This window comes from Micromesistius poutassou, assembly GCF_964030765.1.
Source record: "Micromesistius poutassou genome assembly, chromosome: 19".
In the NCBI taxonomy this organism is placed as follows: domain Eukaryota; kingdom Metazoa; phylum Chordata; class Actinopteri; order Gadiformes; family Gadidae; genus Micromesistius; species Micromesistius poutassou.
In genome coordinates, this window is record NC_140289.1 from 578,739 (window position 1) to 602,116 (window position 23,378).

Genomic DNA, 23,378 nt, shown 5'->3' on the forward strand with positions numbered 1-23,378 from the left:
CCCCAAACCCAAACCCCACCCCAAACCCAAACCCGACCCCATCCACACTAGCTTCACCACAACTGCTTTGTGGGGACCCCCCCCCCACCCACCCACCCCCACAAGGTGTAAGCTGTGCGACGCGCTGCGGGGGTTTGGCGTCGTCAGCGCGAGCACCGTCTCACCGCCCCCCCCCCCCCCCCCCCCCCGTGGATGCACCCCCCCCTCGGACTACAGAAGGCACTGTGAACAGAAGAAGGCGGGTGGTTCAGCGCATCCCCCGGGCCCCTAGCAGACCTCACATCAGGGACGTGGTGCACAGAGCCGGCCGTTCCTTAGGGGACAAAAGAGGGGCCCTCGCTGGAGACAAAAGGGGTGGGGGGGGGTAGGGGGGGTGGGGGACAAAGACCCCGGCACGAGTCCCCAGAGTCTGCTTACCTCTGGACCCAGCGGGGCAGACGGGGGGGGGGGGGGGGGTCGGGGTAGCCTGGGGGGGGGGCGGTTTGTAAACGCCTTCCACGGCTAGGTCTCCACCTCCTCTCCGGAGCTGGCAAAAAAAAAAAAAAGCTAAAACAAGGATGAGCCGACATCCGAACGGATAAGCGCCTCAGACAAACGGGGCGTGGTACAACGACAATGCTGTTGGCACCAGACTGGGCTCCTGCAAGGGAACTCACAAACAGGGGAACCACGGATGGAATAACCTGGAGAGCTACTCTTTGGGGCGGGGGGGGGGGGGGAAGAACGCCCACAAAACGGAGGGGTTTGGAACCAAGCGTGTACTCTAGAGGACAGACGGATACAGCCATGAATCTCACGGACACACACACACACACACACACACACACACACACACACACACACACACACACACACACACACACACACACACACACACACACACACACACACACCTATAAAGCCGTTTGGGGACCACACCACACGGTATGTGATAATCGCAGTGCGCTGTTTGGTAGAAAACAACCGATTGGTTTGTGTTGTATGGATTAGTTTTTTTTTTAATTAAAATGTGAAAGAAATCCCAGGTAGAGGTGAGCAGGGGGGGGACGGGGGACGGGGGTGGGGGGACAAAGCGTGCGTCACCCGTACAACCACTGACATCTTAAAAAGAGGCAGGAGAAGAAGAGAGAGACAGTTCACACAGAAAACACCTGAGAGAAATGACCAGAAGGGGGCAGCACTGCACCCCGTTAACCGAGAGCGAAACAAAGCGTGAAACACACGAGGAAAGAAGCCAGGAAGAAGCGGAGGAGGAGAAGGAGGAAAAAAAACGGCCGCCTTTGAACGTGGTGGACCGCCTTTTTTTTTTTTTATTCCGGTCAAGCAAAGAAAGTCCAGCGGTGCCCGCAGCTCTGCCAGGACTCAACAGCTCAGGTGGAGGGGGGTGGGGGGGGGGGGGGGGCGGAGCGACCAGGACGATGCACCACTACACTAGTCTAGGACTCAACAGCCAGGCCGGGGGGTGGGGGGGGGGGGGCTTAGCCCTGGGGGGGCGGGCGGCTGGTGGGCTGGTTGTGCTGGCAGGGCCGGGCCGTCCCATGTGGTCGGCGGCGGCGGCGGTGGCGGCGGCGGTGGCGGCGGCGGCGGCCGCTGATGCTGCTGGCTTCTTGCCGGACCGGACCGGACCGCGGCGGCGGCGGCGGCGGCGGCGGCGGCGGCGGCGGTCCTAGTGGCCGTCGTCGAGGGGCAATATGTCCTGGGCCCGCCGGTGGGACTCCAGGGCCGAGACGGTGGACACGTCCTGGGGGAGCTCAGACTTCCTCCGCATTAGCGGGCGGTCCTTGCGTGGATCCCTCTGGATCTGGAGCCAACGTGAAAACATAAAAAAAGGAAGAACTAAATAAAAAACGAATTCCACAGCTGGTGGTGGTTGGTTGGTTGGTTGGGGGGCGGGGGGCGGGCGGCGGCGGGGTGGTGTAGGTGGAGGGGGGGGTCGGTCGGGGGGTGGGGGGGGGGGGATTCACATGGGTGTCCTCCGTAGGCGCGCTACCTGGATGGCTTCGTCCTCCATGGTTTTCTTCAGCAGCGCCACGTCATCCAGTGGGGGGCAGTCCGTCTCCATGTCCACCGGGGAGCCCGTGCCCCCCAGGTCGATGTACAACAGGAACTGGATGGGGAGGGAGAAGGGGGGGGGTGCAGGGACAGGGAGTGAGACCGGCCCCCACTCAGAGGAGTCACCTCCAGGTGGATTCAGAAGCAGGAGATGGGATGTATAAATGGTGCCGTCGCTGCTCTGCACGTCAATTTAAAACTGAACTTTGATACGGCCCAACAGCCTGCCTTTTTTTCGTGAACATGGTTTAGATAATGGAGATTGTTCAAAGCCTGTGGAAGGGGGGGGGGGGGAGACAGTTATGAAAGATCTTCACACACCTGTGGGTTGGTCTTGGCCAGGCTCTCAATCTTCACCCATGCATCTTCCCTCTCCTTCCACTTGGCCTTCTCTCTGACCAAACGACAATTTACAAAATCAGTTAGAGACCGTTGTTCAGAACGTCAAACCGGAAGAAAAGACATAAAACATAGCAGGAAACACAAGACGAATGGCGTTTTTTATCCGAGCCGATCCCCGATACGAGATGAGGGGTGTGACCTTACTTGCTCTTCTCCGCTCTGAACTGCTGGGTGCAGTCGTCAAACAGCTTCTGGTTCATTTCCATGAACAGCTTTAGAGCGTTGTAGATAAGCCCGTGGATTGTCCTGCGACACAAATAAAAAAAAAAAAACGATAAACACACAGACGAACCATCCGGACGGTGGCAGCGTCTGCGCCGGACTGCGGGGGCGGAGCGCAGGCCAGACTGGGGGGGGGGGGGGGGGGGGGGAGAGGAAGAGAGAGAGAGAGAGAGAGAGAGAGAGAGAGAGAGAGAGAGAGAGAGAGAGAGAGAGAGAGAGAGAGAGAGAGAGAGAGAGAGAGAGAGAGAGAGAGAGAGAGAGAGAGAGAGAGAGAGAGAGAGAGAGAGAGAGAGAGAGAAGGCAGAGCGGGGGTGACTCACTTGTTCCAGTGGGTCTTGGAGTTGCGGTACAGCGCGGGGAACATGATGGGCAGGATCCTGGCCGCGTTGTCGCTGATCAGGCTCATGATGTACTCGTTGTTCCAGTAGTACAGCGCCCGCTCGGCCACCTGGAACGCAGGCCCAGGTTCAGTAGCGGCGACAGCTAGCTACCACCTTAACCCCCCCCTCAGGGATCCACCCTAACCCACTGACTCTGGTGAAGACGTCCACCGTTGGCCACGTCTAATGGTCGTAGTGTTGACATACAGTACACTCTCGGGGATGTTTTACCGGTCGAGAGACAAACGCAATCAAAACACAAAAGCCTAGAACGCACCCAGAGGCGCTTCACACAGATGACGTGAAGAGAGCCTTCCGGAGAGGGGGGGGGGGGGTTTGAACAGCGATGTGGTTGCGAAGGGCCCTTGGAGTTTGGCTGTGGGGTGGTGGGGGGGGCACGTATTGGGGGCGTGAACAAAGATCCTGCAGTACAGGATCTTGCATACAATATCTACTTGAGTGACAATCTCAGAGAGCTTTTATTTTCATGGACTGATTTGCATTACTATGAATGTCTTGAAGGACTTGGGTTTCGGTTTCGGTGGCGACATTCCTGCCCTGCGATCAATCACAGGGGGTGGTTTGAGGGGAGGCGGAGTCACCGCAACAAACTCGCTCTTCAACCTAGTGTCGCGTGTCGTGTGTCGTAGTTTTGCCGCCAAAGACAACCCAACCGATCTTAGAGACTGCAGCTTTAAAGTTAAGGACGACAATTTGGGAGAAACCAGCCAGAGCAAGGTTTCGATTTCGAAAGTACCCTACCCCTATCCATGGATAGGACAGGACAGGACCAACCATATTTTATACAGAATTTGAATTGAAGAATTAATATTGGTGTCAAAATTGCAGCGGGTGTGGGAGGGAGTTTCCAATGCAGTGATGGTGAGTGATGTGAAACGCCATCTGTTTGCAAAACGCTAATTCTGTTATCCGACGGGTCAATGAGTATTTGGCGCACGCGTCAACAAATGCGACGCACAGGTCCAAACAATCAAGGATCTGATCTGGCTACAGAGGGCCAGTGTTGCCAGATTGGGCCAGATTTCACACCCATTCTGGCAACCCCCCTGCACATTGGGCGGCCCCCAACCCGTGGTTTGAGAAGCGCCGGTCTGGAGTGAACACGGTACCTGGAAGTGGGGGCTGGAGACGCACTTGGCCAGCTGTCGGAACAGCGGCTCCATGACCTTGACGAACTCCGATGGCTCGATGACGTCCAGGATCTCCTCCAGCTCGTTGAGGAACATCACCTCCTTGGGACTGTGGGTCTTGGGCCAGTACTTGAGCAGAGCCGTCACGGCCTGCAGAGAAACCACAATCCGTGGGTTATGGTTTGGATGTATGGTTATGGTTAGGATGTATGTTTACGGTTTGGATCTATGGTTACAGTTCAGATGTGTACTTATGGTTTGGCTGTATGGTTATGGTTTGGCTGTATGGTTATGGTTATGGTTTGGCTTTATGGTTATGGTTTGGATGTTTGGTTTATGGTTTGGATATGGCTCGACATTGGGACTCTGTTCCAAACCAAAAGGAATGTATTTGATTGTGTGAACCAGCCACAACAGAGAAAAACCTATCCATACAGTGTTGGCAATAAGACTGTAATCCAATTTTTCAGATCAAATTATTTCCCGGTGAACGGGATAACATGGTAATCATTGATCTCATGAGTCAATGGATCCTGAGTGAAATACAAAGTCTTACAAAAGTCTTACCGGTTCTGTGAGAGTGCTGTCCTTCTCAAGGAACTGAACCACACAGTAGGCCAGCTAACAGAGAAAGTAAGATATGGAACGGTTACGATCAGACAAAGGAAGGCTGTGAGCGTTTTGAGCCGACTCATAACATGGACGTCACTACTGACCTGTGGGTGATAGACGCTGAGAGACTTGACTTTGTGCAGTGGCAGCAGAACTTTCAGAAGGAATATCTTGTGCTCCTCTTTTAGTGGTAACGCAAAGCCGTTGATTATGCTGCAAGAGATCAGAGCACAGAGGTCATGAAGGAAAGTACCAAGAGGTTCTGCTTGGAGGCCACGCAGACTTCCCCTTCGCTAGTGTTTCTCTCACTGATGTCATGGCTTTCTAGTCGGAACGAAAATTATTTACTGTGAACCACCGTGCTCCACTGAATATGTGTATCCAGAAGAGATGCTAGGCTAGCGATATAATGCTTATTAATAAACAAGCTGGTTGGAAGTTAATGTATTCAATCGTATTGGGGAGAAGCCTGCTGTGAAAGAGGCTATTTATACCTAGCCTCGTTTTCATTTTATAGTTTTTTATCTCCACCTGTGACCTTCTATAGAAATCGTAAATCTGAAAAATAGAAGCGCGCAATAGAAGCTTGAAGGGCTTTGACCTGTTCTTACCTGCCTAATATTTCCAGTAACTCTGCTATTCCGTTATGATGTTCAGTCTCATAAATGAACCTGCGAACAACAAGAAAAATACAGGCGGTTAACAAAGAGAATCCATTAGCCTACAGAGAGTTAAATAACCACAGAGGTCTCTAACGTGCCCTCCTGGTCCACTACCCACCTATAAAATATGTTGTTAATATGTTTTCGGATGTAGGCCCTCAGGCCCAGGAACTTCCCGTAGATGCGATGGAGGGTGGTTTTTAAAAAGTCTCTTTCGCGTGGGTCCTCGCTGTCAAACAGGTCTAGTAGCTGTGAGGACGAACAGAATGAAGAACAAGAATTGAAAATGCAGCACTACAGTGTGACACACCAATCCTCATTTTCAATTTTGGAAACAGACAGAACTTAACAGGCTGCTGACTGTATATGTGAAGTGTTTTTTTGTGTTTGCATCTACATTTTAAATACACGCGGGATACGAAAAATGAAAAGAAAACGCTCACCTGCATGACAAATCTCTGGTCGATATACTTTTTGGCTACATTTGGTTGAAAGTCCGGTGACTCCAAGAACCGCAGGAAGAACTCGTACACCAGCTGCAGGAAAGGGGAGCGAACAAGGACGTCGTTGATACACTACGACACTTTACTATAGCTATTATATATATGTTACATGATGTGATGATCAGCTACCTGTAGGAGTCACATGACCCACCTGTAGGAGTCACGTGACCTCCCTGTAGGAGTCACGTGACCTCCCTGTAGGAGTCACGTGACCTCCCTGTAGGAGTCACGTGACCTCCCTGTAGGAGTCACGTGACCTACCTGCAGGAGTCACGTGACCTACCTGCAGGTGCGACATCGTCTACCAGCAGGTGCGACATCACGTACCTGTAGGTGTGGCCATGCAGCCTCTAACGTGGGCTCATCCTCCTCGGGGTCAAACTCGGCCCCCGTGGGGTTGGACGAGGGGGGCAACGTCCGGAACATGTTCCCCGAGAACTAGGACCGGGGAAAACACAAAGTAACAAAAAGGTCAAAACATAGAATCAACACACCAAAGATTGACCCTCACGCGTGAGCCCCGCTCATGAGCATAAAGGACGTCCCGACAAAGTCCCCACTTTGATGATTAAAGCAGCCGGCGGACTTCAAAGCGCCACGGGCGAAGGGTCCGCCAGGCCTGTAAGAGGATATTTTCATGCTGATTCGATAGCTCCCTTGCATTTCCTGCCGCAATGATCAAATAGCGGCCCGGGTTAAGAACGAGGCCACATTTGCACCTTGATCGTCCGCAGGTCACCGCGTGGCACCGAGGAAAGGCTTTGATAAACATCAAAGCTTTAAGCCAGGCCGGTGAAAGCAAACCTGGCCACATGATGCCTTCGGAGCAGCGCATCAATAACCCGATTCAGATGTTATAACTGAAGGGTGGTGGTCTCGTCAGTGTGAACAATGTTGCAGGGTAAACATCAATAATTAAAAGAAGGGTTCAGATTGGCATCGGCCAACACTGACTGCTGGGGTAGAGACAACAATGGTTCCTCAAAAAGGCAAGTTAGGGGAAACAACAAATACTACTACTTGCATCAGCCCTCCACCAGAATGACCATCATCTCTATAACCATGCCTGGTTCCAGCGCTACCAACTGAACTATCTGTGTATGGTTCAGCGACTACAGTCCCGAAGAAACCAGGGTCTTAGTCACACTCCGGTTCACACTGGGGTCTGGGAGGCTGGTGGAGTCCTGTGACTCGGTCATGAGTAAGGCTGGAGCTATACGAATCGGAAATAGCCAGGGAGTATTTACGCCACTGGCGATTGCAGTGGCTTCAGTCTGCGGCGGAGAAATTGAATAAAAGATCAAAAGGATGGTGTTACAAGGCAGACTATAATACAAAAGGTTTGTTGAGCCACTGATTCGTCTTGAAGAACCAAGGGATCGTTATATACCGCACCAGGTTAGCGGCTTGGCTTGGGGAACAAACAGAAAAACTGTATTTTTAGTTCATTAGTATGATAAAGTTAAGCAATTTTGTCTAACGGTCAACGGTTTGAATAAACAAGTTGCTGATATAACTACTGATGTAGTTTTGTTTTGATGACCTGACGGTGAGTTACGCAAAAGTGCTTTAGTGGCACAAGTGACGTTACGCATCGCTGATTATGGGCGCGCATGCGTACTTGCGTACCAGTTATGTGCACCCCTGGTCATATGGGATATATATATATATCTTCATCCAGGATGTTGTTTAGAAACATTCTTCGCATGCTAAATCCATACAAAAATAGCCTTGTTTGTATGTCAACCACATCTAAAATAAAATCCACACATAATTCCGCTTCGCAGCAGAGCATGCACTAATTGCCGGAAATGTAAACGTCTCCGTTAGTAAATCCCACCAGGTCACGGCCCTCGGGCCGCCACCCCCGCTGCAGACAACCCCCTCCACCCCCGCACCACCTCACTCACCATGTGCACCACCTCCGGGTAGATGGGCTCCGTGATGACGTTCCTGTTGTGCGTGATGAACTCCACCATCTCGCTGAGCGCCGCGCGCTTCACTTCCTTCCATTTCAGGTCGCTCAGCGGGTCGGACAGGAAGTCGAAGAGGACGCAGCACTGCCGCAGCTTCTGGAGGAAGAGCTTCTCCTGCTCGGCCGGGGGGACATCTACGGGGAGAAGAGGGCGGACAACGTTATATTATATATATATATATATATATATACACACCCGTGAATGAACACGCGGTTTATTCCCTGGGAACTGTAACAGGACGTATGTCATGGTGGCCTCAGTACTAGGGGTGTTTATGGTCCTAGCCAAGGGACCAGGAACCTTTCATTTGGAAGAGCCATACGACAAATCAACGAGCCAATGTAGAGTTTGCACAATTGCCTTTCAAATGTTTTAGGGAAGATATTTATTCACTGCACATTCGACTATTTGGGCTGGAAAGAAGGATTCTGTTCCGTTTCCTAGCAGTTCATGGTCAACTCTGATTGTAGGTTACGGTGTCCAGGTAAATAGTGGTCAATAGTTATAGTTGAATCAGACTTGAAAATGACCCTAGCTTTGTAACTTTGACCGATGAAAAGCTTACAAAGTGTAGCTTTGTAATTGAAGACATATACATTATTTTTTGTAAAATTGCATTCAATTTTGGTAATACAATATACTTTCAGCCTTATGTCAGCTGTTTGCAATCACTGAAAGTGTCAAGTATTTAGAACCATAGGTTCCCCTGTCCTAGACTCCAAGTCATCCTTCAGCCTCCAGCTCCTTGATGACATGCATCCTACAAAACCCATTATTGGTAAAGGAGTCTGCTACATGTCAGAATAAATAGTACGTTGCAAATATTCCACTTAACCTAGCAGGAAGGAATTATCCTTTCTGACTACAGAATACAAATAGCTGTCTGAACCTCCATCAACCACTTCCACTGTCTACCGATAGCTAATGTTTTTTAGCAGTAGGCGCCAAATTAGTAGCCAGGCATCACCATACGAACTGCAAACTGCTATTAGTCTGGAACCTCTCCGTCCATATTCAATCTCCAAAGGGCGTCACCAACGGGCACAGACCAAAAGGCCTCTGGACGCCATTGGACACAACCTACAACCAATCACAGCAACGAAACAGTTGAAGCAGCACTGAGCGATGAAATATACATTTCTTCTCAACAAAAGCTTTAAGTGCAGACGTCTCTCTTTTAGTGAAAATATACCGCTGAGTTCATTTACTAGTCTACTCGATAGCGTAACCAACAGACAGTTCTACAGCTACGGCAGCCATCTCGCAGCCATCACGTCCTCGTACGCTGATGAACGGTTGTGATTGGTCGGTCTTCCTTGTACCGGATTGTACGGGAGCAAGGCCAAACCCATCTGCAGAGGAAATGAAACATGAGCTTGCCAAATCGGTCTGGTTCCCAGGCTACCAAATCACCGCTAACTTCTGCAAACCTCCAAAGGGGACAGGTAAGAAACCTCATTAGACCAGACACTAATCATATTTAAAACCCAGCAGAACACCAGCGACAGTGCGGACGGATTACAGGGCCAACGACACCATCTTTAATAAGGTCAGCGCAGTCAGCCTCAATCCCTAATCACGGCTCACAAATTACCGTCCCCTGCTTTCGGGTTAATATCATTCCTAAAAATAATTAAAATAAACGAGCAATTGAAAACCCACTGCTGATCTATCCAAACCCGGTGATGTCGAATTTCCTCCAGACTGCAATCATTTGGTTACAGGCCATGTCACAAGTGCAGAACCCATGATGAAGCATCAAGGAACAGGAGTACACATTTTGCTTGCTTTCCTTCACAAACACCACCTCTTGGCCACGGGGCACTCCCATACTTTGCAGAGGAGTAGAGGAGACGTAGTCAACGAGTGCTTGTTGCCGTACACTATCGTGCCGACAAGAGTCCTCACCAAATGGGATGGAACACCCCTCCAGATCCATTACGAGAACACAGAGCGGCCCACTCATCATTGTCAACAAGACAGCCCATTCTTTAGTGCCCGTGAGCATGCATGACTTCCCCACTCAACGGCTTTCCACTGCCAATCGATCGTTTACGGCCCGGAAGCAGGGGAGGGGTGGTGGCGAGGGAAAACAATTAGAATGCTTACTCGTAGAATTATCACGTAAGCCGCGAAGGTCAACGCAGAGTCCACCTCCACACTGAGGACATGACATTTACTCTAGACCACAGTCTAGTACAGTCAGGCCAGGACGACTGACGACAGCGTGTCAGCAGGACCAAGTTAAAGTGGAGCACATCCGTTTTTTCTTATTGAAAGGTCAGTGGCGGAACGTGATGTGGGAGAGTAGAGAGTGTGAGGTTGGGTCAAAATGGGAAGTAAACCACCCGTCATTAACTTCAGGGACATCTGACATCCACTTTAAAATCTCTGCTAATAAAGAGCAGCTCAGCTCACAATAAGTGTACAGTGTTTTAATTCAGGCCACCCCGATGGGGCTAATGGACCAGGCCATCGGGCCGGAACAAACAGAGACACACCGTTCCTAAGAAGCCACACAAGTGTGTGGACACCACCCCCCCGGTTTGCATCACCATCCAGCCATAGAGAACTTAGGTTACCACACGTCACCCTGTCACTCAACCAAACCCTGATCCAACCACCAATCAATCAAACACACGCACACAACTTGTATAGTTAGTTGACCAACTATTTTGGCAGGTATACATACACATTATAGTCATATAGTATGGGTAATATGTATTTTAGAGTGACGTATACTCGAGACCATTACCCTAGCAACAGAGAATCCTTCGCTGACACCAAGTCCGCGAAAGCCGTCCATTATCTCAACGAACAACGTGCGCTCTTGTGTGTGTACCTCACCATGGCGACAAGTTCAGAGCAGGACTTTGGTCTAGGGGAGGTCACCGGCGAATCAAAGATGGCTTCCGCCTGCGGCCGCGGTTGCTTAACAACGGGGCTCCTTTGATTGTGGAATATTGTCCGCCATCGGTGTATCATATACATGTCAGTATGTGCTATCAGTATGAGACTTGGTTGGAAATATTTACACACTATCTATATTATCACACACACACACACACACACACACACACACACACACACACACACACACACACACACACACACACACACACACACACACACACACACACACACACACACACACACACACACACACACACACACACAGGGTTAAAATGGTTATCTTGCTGCATGACAAACAAGCTCTTAACTATTGTGGGAAAAAAGTCAGGAATTCAACACGACCGCGAAACAACAACTATATGAATGTGAAAATAAATTCCAATGAAGGATGTTCCCACAAAACAAAACTTCACACCCGAGGTACATCGACAGATAGTAACGGAACGTCGATTCAACACTTACAGTGTGAAAGACACTTTTCTTATGGAAGTTATGTTAAAGTACGGTTCTCAATTACTGGGGTTGGCGGTTCACCCAAACTAGGGATTTCATCCCATTAACCCGTAGCACAATCCAATCAATGAATTAAGTCCATCCATAATGTACTTTTGCAACCATGAAACGCAACTAATGATTGCTTAAATGATTGGTTGATTAATGATTAAACAGATAATAAACTGCTAAATGTTGTAGGTAGTTGGATTAGTCACTTTCCCTTTACAGTAATTTATTAACATAAATTACCATTAACAGTTAGATGCTTACAGGCTCATCAAATACAAATATTTGATTTTTCTGTTACTGTTGGTTTGGCTGCTCATTACAAGGTGTGTTTGCATATCGTTAGCCTCATATTATAATTGCCTCAGTCATATTTTGGCCAAATGGTGATACCTAACTACTCTTTTAAAGCTGCTGATTCGCTGTGCCTCATTGGCTATATCCTAAGCCAATCAGAGTGCTTTTTACATTCATACTATCGTCACTATCTGCTTAAGTCATCTATTTGACTTAGTAATCTTTGCCTCTAAAAACAAGATACAAGCTATGACTTCGGCAATTATGCTATGAGGCTAACAAGATAACTTTAGTTACTTGAATTTAAGAGAATTCATACAATATAAATGTGGCAATGTTGGGTAACATTTCGAGAATATGTTTAGATGTCTTCATATTTTCTCATGCAATGCCGGATTTCTGAAATAGGCAGATGTTGAGCAACTCGGCCTCTCAACACAAGATGTCCCAAACAAAACATTGAAAGTGTTTTCATATCCATAAATGTTCCCTCAAGTGTTAAGCAGTGGGCTTGAAGTGTTTGATGACCAACCAAACTGAGTGAAGAATCTTAACTAACTTGGATTGCAGTCATACTGACATTTGCATCTTTACAGGAAGAATAATCTTCCAAAGCTTTCCACTACACACCACTCCATTCCATTCAACATACCCGTTGCTTTTGAGCCAGGCACGTCCGCCTTCATGTACCGTGTCTTTGTGCCTGTGTGCGTGTCTGTGTGCGTGCCTGTCTGTCTGTGTGCGTGCCTGTCTGTGTGTGTCCCTGGGTGTCTGTGTGTGCATGTCTGTGTGTATGTGCGTGCCTCTGTGTATACTTGTCTCTGTGTGTATGTGTATTGTCTCTGTATGTGTCTGTCTGTCTCTGCATGCGTGCCTTTGTGTGTGTGTATGTGTGTTTGTCTCTGTGTGTGTGTCTGTCTGTCTCTGTATGCGTGTCTCAAGTGTGTGCGCATGCCTGTCTCTGTGTGTGCGTTGTCTCTGTGTCTGTCTGTCTGTCTATGTATGTGTGTGTGTGTCTCTGTATGCATGTCTGTGTGTGTGCATGCCTGTCTCTGTGTGTGCGTTGTCTCTGTGTGTGTGTGTGTCTGTCTCTGTATGCCTGTCTCTGTGTGTGCGTGTCTCTGTGTGTGTGTCTGTCTCTATGCGTGTCTCTGTGTGCGTGTCGCTGTGTGTGTGTGTCTGTCTCTGTATGCCTGTCTGTGTGTGCGTGTCTCTGCGGTTGTGTGTGTCTGTCTCTGTATGCGTGTCTGTGTGTGCGTGTCTCTGTGTGTGTGTCTGTCTCTGTATGCGTGTCTCTGTGTGTGCGCATACCTGTCTCTGTGTGTGCGTGTCTGTGTGTGTGTGTGTCTGTCTCTGTATGCGTGTGCCTTGTGTGTGCGCATGCCTGTCTCTCTGTGTGTGTGCGCGCGTGTGCCTGTGTGTCGCATCTCACACTACCACCGTTTTCCCAGAGCTCGACCTCAGGCCTGCTCCAGTTACACAACAGCTCTGGGGTTTCTGTGCGAGCCTGAAATATTGAGGAACACGCTGTGCAACTGTAGACTTCCCACACAGTCCCCGCTGCATGGCTGCCAGCCTGACCTTTACTCCCCAACAGGTCCCTGCATGCAGGCAGGTATCGACACGACACGCGCCACCCCGAGGCCCGACTCCTATGCCACATAGTCAGGCTGGAAAACAAGCCCTCTCTCCTTCTGGTTAGAATGTGCTGGTTAGAACGTGGACGAGGTTAACCCAATCATTTCAGAGGGCAGTGTGAGATTGTATAAAGCCGCAGTGTTACCCAAGCAAACAACAAAAAGCATAAAAGCATAAAAAGCGAAAGAACCATGGGCTTCGACCAAGTGATCATGCATATTCAAATGTACAAGGGTTCTGTTTGATTCCCAAATCCACAGTGAGCGTGAGGCAGGCCCATGGCCTAACTCGAGCATTCATTCATGAAACAGCAGGCTTACACCAAACGCCTCCATACCGACTCAAAAAGGTGGAATAATCTCTCAATAGGGGCTCCGATGTAGGTCAATAAGGATTAGATTGATCAGTAAAATGGAACCTCAGCCCCGACGCATACGGCCCTCAAACAAACACAATCCCAGCCCACTTCCTTTGACATCAGCAGTCTTGGTGGGGGGATGGGAGGCAGAAAAGGCTGTAAAACTAGCCCTCCTCCCTCTGTTAACCCCCTTCCCCTCGCTCGCTCTCTCCCTCTCTCTCACACACACACACACACACACACACACACACACACACACACACACACACACACACACACACACACGCTGCTAACAGCTAGCTGAGCAGCACTCCACCGAACGTCCTAACGCATAAAACACAAACAATCCCCCTGCCTCCTCTGAAATACTATCGCCACAGCGACCACTACATAAACCCCTCTCTCCACCCTGTTCTCTAGAACGGTCCGTGGCGAGCCAGCCCCCGTGCCTCAGAGCCATTATCCTTACAGCAACATGCATTTAGCAGCTAGGGATTGTTGGGGGAAACGACATTCCTCACCAGCCTGCCTTTGAGTGACACACACACACACACACACACACACACACACACACAATGAGGAGGTATTCTCACCTCTAAAATGCATGAGGGCCATGGGCTGGAAGGGCCCGTTGGCGCTAGATGCGTCCAGTACCATGTCGTCGGCGGCTCTAGTACATGCCAACATCGGGCGGCCGAGGCTGGGTGCGAGCAGAGCAGAGGGCAGCCCGTGCTAAGGCGACGAGCCAGCCTCCATTTTAGCACAAACACCGAGCAGAAAATGAAGCTCCCCTGCTGCTGAAGGGAACCAGCTAGTTAGTGACGTCATAGCCCACAGCGGCCGCCCCATTGGCCGGCTGCAGTCACATGGGCACCCCCTGTCAGAATAAATAAACACGCGCAACGGTATTGGCCAGGGGGCCCGTTGGGGGGCGGAGTGACGGCCACTGTGATTGTTGCAAGAGGAGATTTGGAAAGTGGAGGCTAGGCTGTGATTTACAGGTTGGTAAATCAGTCGAGTGAAAGGCTGTACACTAAATAGTTGGATGTGGAAATAAAGAGCACTAAACGGGCCGCACCCAGTTCCAAACGGAAGCCAGCCAACGGAGAGGAGAGGTGTCCGCTGTCGTGTCCCTCACTGCCAAGACGAATCAAACCCAGCCAGTCGACACACAGGAAGTGAGGTCACTGACAGACATTGGAAAACAATAAATTAAAACAAAATAAAATGAATACCATTTCGGTGGCCGACGACTAATAATAAAGACAATCCAAGGCCCGAGAGCTGCAGCTTACTGACGCAGGCCTCCAAAACCAACCCAGGAAGCACAGCTTACATAATGCAAAAAACCAATCACCATATGTAAAATAAACAAGTCAAGGGGCTGTGACAGTCCAGCGCTCGGCATACATCACTATCGCCAGCGCCAAGGGGACAGGGGACAGGGGCCGAGCGTGTCTGTCGTGTTGTGTTGTGTGTGTGGGTGTGTGTTCGCCTGGCAGATGGCTCTGCGGGACGACTCCCTGAGCCCAGGTGTAGGCGACACAAAGAGAAAGGCAGGAAGTGCATTTGCAGGCAACACAGGATGCGCTGCTGACGCAACGCATAACATCGTCTCGGAGGCCACCAAACCACAACACCCGATCCCCCTTTCTTTTTACGAGCCGCACGTACACCTTGTGAATGTTGATGTTTATCAGAAGTGTCTTGAATGCGTGTGGTCATCTGAATGAGTCGAGATAAGCTTCACGACTTTGCACATGCGTTCGATCAGTATATCCCTTAACCTTCACCAGTTTGTTAAGGCCACTTTCCAGCAAAAGGAGTCTATATACAATACAACTTTATTGTCAGCTTACACTGAAAAATGAAATATGAATATGAATGCATTTTGAGTACAGCAATAGGGCTTGATAAATAAACACATACATAAATACACATTTTATTTTCCACTGAGTCTTAGATCTTTAACCATAACATGCTGCTTCATGCTTCATTTTATTAATAATTTCATAAAAAGGTATTCAGGCATCCAAGGGAAGGTCCAATTTCAATATTTCTTTATTTGAACATTTTTCACTGAAACAGCTCATTTGTCAAAGCAGTGTGTGCACTTTCCTCAGCATTGCAGCCTAACTCCATTACAGTCGCATTAATCATCAAAATTGGTCAGTTCTACCAGACCTATGCCTCTATACACCGTTTTGAGATCAACAAATAAAAATTGGGTCAAATAAGCACAGATTTCGATTTCGTTACCACATAGACATTGACGCCAATTGTAAAGATGGGTGGTCTGGCCGGACTAAATGAAGGGCTCTATATCGCTGGGCCGCCCCCTAGTCATGGGGGACAACTGACTATCAAAAGATCTGTTGTATTGACAAAGACTAAGCTGCAACACACATACTCTGTTATAAATACCCCTCCCTGCGCTTTTTTGGCACATGCAACCAGCAGACCTGAGTTCTTTTTTTCGGAGGTCAGGGCTATTCTGAGCAAGGCGGTGCAAGACAACTTGTGAGGCATCATGAGTCTTTTTGTCGTTGTTGTGTTTCTTTGTATGTGGAAAAAGCAGGAGACCGGTCTTAATTAACATTTTCAAGGGAGTAATTTGAGATTCTACAGTTTCTTTCCGCCACCTCACCTGATTTGCATGCAGCGAGAAAGACACTGGTTTGGTTTAACAATGGTCCGTTTGGAACGCACAGCTGTTAAAAACAGCAATTTACCTTGTTTTCCTGCGTTGAGGTTTCAAGGAAATAAATGCATACTACAGGCCAGACATACATGACATTTGAGGATGCACGTTTGAAACAGTGTTGCATGGTTTTCCCACAGCACTTTCAAACTGGTAAAGAAAAAACTACTAAATTCTAAATCCCTAAATAATCAAATTCATGCTGTTATTATTGGTGACAGCCCAGAACAAAAGGTTTTTGACCCCTTTCTAGAGCTCACATAAAAGCATAGGAATTTCCATATTGATTAACAAATCCTACAAGGCCTGCTTCTTCGGAAGGTTGATAGAAGGGGGATTTGACGACGTGAATGCCATTCTAACCAGGAGGTGGAGACAAATTGAGATGGTTTATTGCTTACTTTCAGCTGGGATTTATTTAGACAGGGAACAGCCCTCCACAAGCCTACTTGTTACTCTGTCACTTTCAGCCAGGAATCATGTAGTTTAAAAAAGGCTTTCAAATGTAAAACTGGGAAGACTTACAGTTCAAGTATCTCTCACTGATCACTCCGTGAGAGATCAGATACTCAAACTAAGTCTGGCACAACGAACAGAGCAGGGTTTGACTATGCTCAGAAACATGGAGAAAGCAACAAGGGTACCCCTCAGTATAAAAAGAGTACAACCAAATCTGACGTTTTGATCTCGTCTCAATTGAAGGACTCTCCAGGAAGGGCAGAAATATGCCTGGAATGAAAACAGCGCAGTGCCTGTTTGGGCATGAACGAAACTGATAACAACTTCCAACACCACTTTCAGAAGCCGTCATCCAGGATCTCGGATTGCAGATAAAAAACTGAAACACAGCGATTAAAACCCAGAGTTTGGCTTTATTCCGTATTTAACCTTTTATTCTGTACCGCCCGACTCTGAACGCACCGGTCCACCAAGGGAACAACACTGACTGCATGGCCCGAATGTGTTGGGAGGATTCGGTCCCTAAAAGCTGGATCACACCCAGCTCTGTCACCGGTGCCTTGCCCGAAGGCAGAACGACTGTGGTTATCTTTCAAGGCTGTCACAAGCGAGTCACAGAAACTGTTTATTTTCATGCCACCCCAATTATCGTTCTTAAAATAGACAAAAACAACAGCCTCACAGCTTGACTCTAAATCCCGATACTGGTGCACTGCTGAATCACTTCACATCGCCAGCTGAAAGCGCAGCGTACTTATGGGTGGGCTGGCGTATATGAGGCGTTAAGAAGGAATACCAGGCAAGGTACTCCTCACAATGAGAGAATAGGTGTCCAAAGCAATCATATAAAAGCATTGGATTTAATTATTGTTGCATGAATAGCCTCGCTGTAAAACTAATTAGCTTTTCCAAGTTACAAAGTAACAAGGCATGGTCAATCCATACTATACCAAGGACCATAGGGCTAGTGCAATTCACAGGATTGGTGTGCACATTCTCACAGTTGATAACAAACACCTCCCTTTGCCAGGAAATAGACACATAGTTTGATGTATTCAACAGAAAAGGCAGTAGTAGCTTTCTCTTGGACTCTATGTAACCTGTGCTTACATATACGGTAATATATGACCACACACACCATAAAGCAAAGTCATCTTGTCTTGCCCAGTATTGCATGAGAGACTATGTTTAGCCCATTTCGTTTTAAATAGACCTATAGTCTAGGAAGGCATCTGACCTCGTACTACAATAGACCAATTCTTTGTAATACTGTATACAAGTATACAATTTGTTTATTTTGACAAATATAAATTTGAAGTGAAGTGGATTATGTTTATTTAGCCAAAAGATCCAAAGAGCAAACTGTTCTTCGGCAAAATTGTTACGATGCAATTAGACTGACATGCATATGCAATGGTCACGTTCCAGCTTTTAATATATAAATGTACGTGTTGTGTTACAGTGATGGCAGCAGAGGTGCCCGGTGTACATTACACACTGCAATGAGGAAGTGATTGTCAGAGCTAACCTTTGACCTTGACCGCCCTGTGGGGGACTGTGGGCGATGACCAGTTGTTGTGCTGCTTGGCTCTCACCCAGTAACAATGTTTGTTTTATAACACAATAAGTCTCCATTCAACATAGTATTAACTTCTTTATCTTTTATGTAAGCAGGTTGAGCCTCATAGTCCATCTCTGGTGTTAAGCCTGTTTGCCCGAGCAGTGATTTACACTTCAGTGTTTCCCATGCGATGGTTTTCCAGCAGCTTTGCGGAGGTTTCTGTGAAGTGCATTTACGGCGCTGATTTGCACGTGCACGGTAATGATTTAAGTGTGCACGGTGCTGATGTGCGTGTGCACAGTACTGATGTATTTGCATGTGCACAGTAGGGGTGTAACGATACACTTAAGTCACGGTTCGGTACGTTCCTTGGTTTTTAAGTCACGGTTCGGTATGTTTTTTCGGTACAGCAGTTATTATTATTTTATAAAAAATTTGATTTTGATTTGATTTATTAAATTGTATCAAACAAATGCCTTACACAAATGAAAAGACATCAAATACAATTGAGGATAAAAACACAATAAAGTACAGGACTTATTTCCATTGTGGTCCTCAACACAAAACATCAAGACAAGACAAGACACTGTGATAATCAATAAAAACTTAATTCTAATTCCATTCTTAATTCTATTTTTTGTTAAGTACCGAAATGAAACGGGCATCGAACCGTTAGACCCGTACCGAAATATTTTGCACACGTGCCACACAGTACTGATGCGCACGTGCTGCACAGTACTGATGCGCACGTGCAGAGTACTGATAAGAGTAGGCACAGAGAGGTTTGGTCAGCTCCATGACTCCGATAGGACTCTGGTGCATCACAACATAAATGGTCTCATACAATGGTCAGTCTACGGCCAATCATGAGCTGATGCCACCTATAGTATCGAATTATTTTTTATTGCCCTACAGCAGAACACAATTTGTTGTGGCTGTCAGTGTTTTTGACAAGGACAATAACGACAATTTAACAATTGAGGGGATTGCAGTAGTGGACACCTATGATACATTTTTTAATAATACAAAGCATTTTGGGCACCCAACATAATTTCCAATTCCCTTCAAATGAAAAGGGCTGATTGCAGTGGCGCTAGTGATCCAGCGGGGGCACTGTGCTACTGCGGGATGCATGTAGGGTTAAACCCTACACAACACCCTCAAGTCAACGGCCCGCAGAAGACACATGCATACAATGCATGTGAAATACTATATCATATATATTTATATACATATCAAAGAAAGAAACGTGCGACAGGACAAGAGTATGGCTCAAAACCATCCTGTAATGCAAGTGCCATGGCATTAAAGCCTTATCTCGGGATTACCACTAAATATAGACGCTCTGGTTAAATCCACAGCAAAGTCCACACCATGTAGGCCTATGTCCTCTGTTAGTTTCCATGTCTTGCGTAATGCCTCCTTTATCCCTCTGTCATACCAAACATAATGCCGCTGGACACATGAAAAAAAACACAACGTGGGTGACTATGGGGTCGACATTAGTTGGCTTTTTGCTTGCATCTTATCTCCTGAAATACTCCAGTATAACCCTGGATCTCTGGGGGTCCTGCAGGATTTGATGTTGACATGGGCTTCTGGATGAGATCCAAGTGCATGTAGGTTTCCTAATAGTTTATTCGAAAGCAATACATTAACCTAACCTAGAAAGTTATGCAACGCGAGGTTATGCAATGTTATGCAACATTGCACAGATCAGAGAAGTGTACAAAGGCGCTTTCAGAGTACGAGAGGAACCTTGGACTTGACATCATTGTTCAAGTGTAATCATCGAAATGCTGACTGTGGACTACAGCAGAGTTCATTTTTGGCCTCTTTATTTGGCTAAACGTGAGAGTTCGCAATTCATTTAAAATCTGATTTTGTATCACTGTTACATTAAAGTCTAATTAAAAATGATACAAATCAGATAATATAATGTGTTATTATTCTGTTTTTCTGTACAGTAGCTGCCACATATTTCTCAATTGAATTGATCATCAATTATATTTTTGGTCAATTATGACACACACACACACACACACACACACACACACACACACACACACACACACACACACACACACACACACACACACACACACACACACACACACACACACACACACACACACACACGGGATACAATGGGGATATTTTTCCTGTTGCCAACAGTAGTATCTGAGAGCCATTGTGCCCATGAGGGTTGTGAACTTGGGGAGGTAAATACCTTTGAATGCCGGCAGTTTCTGCAGCTCCCTGTTGTTGCTCAGGCTGAAGCGAGAGGAGCTCTGCCTCTTGTCCTTTTTGACAGGTGTCTGGGAACCTGGCTGCTTCCCCTTCAGCAGCTGCGTGGTGGGAGGGACATTGTTCCCGCCCTTCCTATTGGAGCCCGACTGAGGGGGGGAAAGAAAATTTGCATGTCAGCGGCATTGAACTAGGGCCAGGCAGGAGCCACGCATAACGCTATCAAGTGACAGCAAAACCCAAAAGAAGTGAGCGCTTCTTTCACACTTCCTTGGAAACAAAACAAAACACACTGTGGTTAGACCTACGAAAGCATACTCAACGTGAACACAGACGTCTGGTATGCAGAAGAAACGATGATGGTAACAAGTTAATGCTGTTCATAAACTAGACCACAACTTAATCTAGACCAACAGTTCCAAGCATTTAGCTGAAGCCAAAACATTGACGATAGAAAACCACAACATAATCTATTTTAGGAGACCATTATCACCCATACCAGCAACCTGTGGAGAAGACTCTAAATCGGCTGGTCTCTTATCCACAATTGCCTATGGAGTCAATAGAAGCCCCGTAGAGGTTTGGGCAGACCCACAGTGGAATCTACTGAATGGTGGCATCTAAGCTGGTCCCACTGGCCTGTTAGGTTCCACTTGACAACACCACCTGACCACTCAGTGTTCGCTTCCCTAAGTGCAGCTGTGAAGTTTCCTCAGTGATTCACAGGGGAAAGGGGGTTGTGTAATTAACTTAAAACCTAACAAAAGTAGGCAACCGTCTGAGGCAATTATGTCATGGCTTTTGTGGTGGGCCCAGCTTGCCAGGCGGACTGGTAATGAGGTAAATAAAGCCAAGACGGTCCTCATTGTGGGAAGAATTATGCAATCATGTGACCTGAGAGAATTTATCTTCTCTGTGATTCTTGCCAGTTATCTACCTTAGCGTAAAACAGATTATATGTCTTGCTCTAAGGTCCATCTGTAAATGCACATGTCAAACAAATATACAAGTAAACATGTTTTACATAAATGCAGTGCAAGTCTAGAACAGAATTTATGTAAATAACCGCAAAAAGACACAAGTCATGTGGGCAAAGGCAATGGCTCACAAACAGGGCAAATTCTGTAAGGCTGATTGTATTAATTACATGAAGGGGAAAATCTACCCTCAGGCAGACCAGCTGCTGACCCCACCTCAAGAATATAGAAACACAAATAAGCCACTGTGTGCACTTTACAGTGAACTGAATAAGAAAAGCTGTTTCAGACATTCAATGATCAAATGGGATGTTCACTAGGAAACATGCAATTAGTTAATCATTAGTTATATGCATTAGTACATCAAACAAGATCTAACACTTTAATCAAGGCTCTCCGTTCTTTACCCCAGTGCATTTGATTAAGCTCCCATACACAGATCCTCGAGTACTTAAATGGAAGAAACCAATTTCAGTGTAAACATGCTCATCATCTTAAACATGTCCTCAAACTGACATCTTAAGGCCAACAATAAGCTAAGGTTAAGGCAGAGGGCTTACTGAGAGGAGCTAACACAGCAGCGCAGGGTGGTGAATAGTGTTTTTAATTTGACACTGGGTTGACACGTTAGCAGATCTGCTTGCCACAGAAGAGGGAGTGTAGCACTGATTAAGAAAAACCACATAGGAAGGAAGATAACAGCAGATGACATAAAATCTGTGAGCAATGCAGAGATCCTTATGCAAGGATTGTTGCCTGTTGGTTTAAACAGCAATAACAATTAACATTAACTTGTTTTCATGTCCGCAAGTGAATTGCTGAATTTCCTATAATACATTAATTAAAGTTCAGGAATTGCCAAAGGGTATGTTTTTCTCATTTTGCTTTGATTTAAAGCAACATATAAATCAATTAGTTTGAATTACTCTAGGTCAGGGCCAGAAAATCCATACTTCCAAATCCATAATTTGTTTAGGGTAATTGATCTGGAAACACTATAAAACAATGTCATGCAAACAATACAATACATTAGTATGTGTGGTTGTCTATGTGGAACAGATCACTGTCGTCTGGTCGCACATGAGAGGACTGTGGGTAAATGTCTCCAGTTAGCCTACCTCATGCTCTGAATTCTCCTGACTTCCACCCTTGCCCACTTTTCCAGACTTGGAGGGATCCTGGGGAAAACGACAAACCGTTATGTACCACTGAAGGGGATGTCGTACATCGGGTGGGGACACAACATTATGGATACACACGTATTAAATATTTTACACATAGGTTCCAGCCAAATATAGCTTGGCTGACCACGAATAGCAACACTCGTTTCCAACACATTGGCAAGTATGTGGCCAGTCACCCACCCCCGTCTGCAAAAGACACGTCATTGGAGAAAAGAGCATTTTGCGTGTGCAACCATCTCGCATTCACCCATTATTTCAAAGAATGTGCTAAAACAAACAACTGCTCAGTTTGTGTAGAGCCTAAAAATACCCCAAAAAATGCTAACCTAAGAGCTAACCTAGCGGCTGATGGATGTGGATAGGCTGGCCTCTTCGCTAGGTGATGGGGCAACTGTGTTCATTCATGTCGTGTGTTTTAAAAAGCGTATTTTACACTGCAAGTAACGCACTCTTATTCCCACTTTATTATTCTCGCTCTGAACATCGTTCTCGTATATAACTCACCTTTTCTTTTTTCGTTTTATTCGGCATCGCACAGACGTCCCCCTCCCACACCCTCTCGGAATACTCCACAACTGAAGC

The 23,378-nt window shown here is 47.1% G+C and overlaps 1 protein-coding gene across 2 annotated transcripts; it reads right to left on the reverse strand.

Moving 5' to 3' along the window:
• Positions 1–193: 193 nt before the first annotated feature.
• LOC311364045 (serine/threonine-protein phosphatase 2A 56 kDa regulatory subunit gamma isoform-like) lies at positions 194–23,378 on the reverse strand. 2 transcript variants are annotated; one of them, XM_084484048.1, is made up of 16 exons: positions 23,301–23,378; positions 22,731–22,790; positions 20,619–20,784; positions 7,895–8,094; positions 6,312–6,422; positions 5,925–6,017; positions 5,600–5,730; positions 5,431–5,490; positions 4,924–5,032; positions 4,775–4,828; positions 4,187–4,357; positions 2,997–3,124; positions 2,599–2,700; positions 2,374–2,446; positions 1,991–2,107; positions 194–1,801 (listed from the first exon to the last, which is right to left on the reverse strand). In XM_084484048.1, exons 1-16 carry the CDS (start codon positions 23,325–23,327, stop codon positions 1,667–1,669), a joined length of 1,737 nt encoding a protein of 578 aa, XP_084340174.1. In that variant the 5' UTR covers positions 23,328–23,378; the 3' UTR covers positions 194–1,666. The 2 variants fall into 2 exon arrangements, with proteins under 2 accessions (XP_084340174.1, XP_084340175.1); XM_084484049.1 differs by lacking the exons at positions 20,619–20,784; positions 22,731–22,790; positions 23,301–23,378 and adding an exon at positions 14,261–14,451.

Bases quoted from the DNA above. Each gene is read 5' to 3' on its own strand.
- LOC311364045 (XM_084484048.1), bottom strand. From the start codon at position 23,327: ATGCCGAATAAAACGAAAAAAGAAAAG. The intron at 5,033-5,430 runs GTAAGAACAGGT...GATCTCTTGCAG, and splicing joins TTACTGGAAATATTAGGCAG to CATAATCAACGGCTTTGCGT. The intron at 4,358-4,774 runs GTAAGACTTTTG...GTTTCTCTGCAG, and splicing joins ACAGCACTCTCACAGAACCG to GCCGTGACGGCTCTGCTCAA.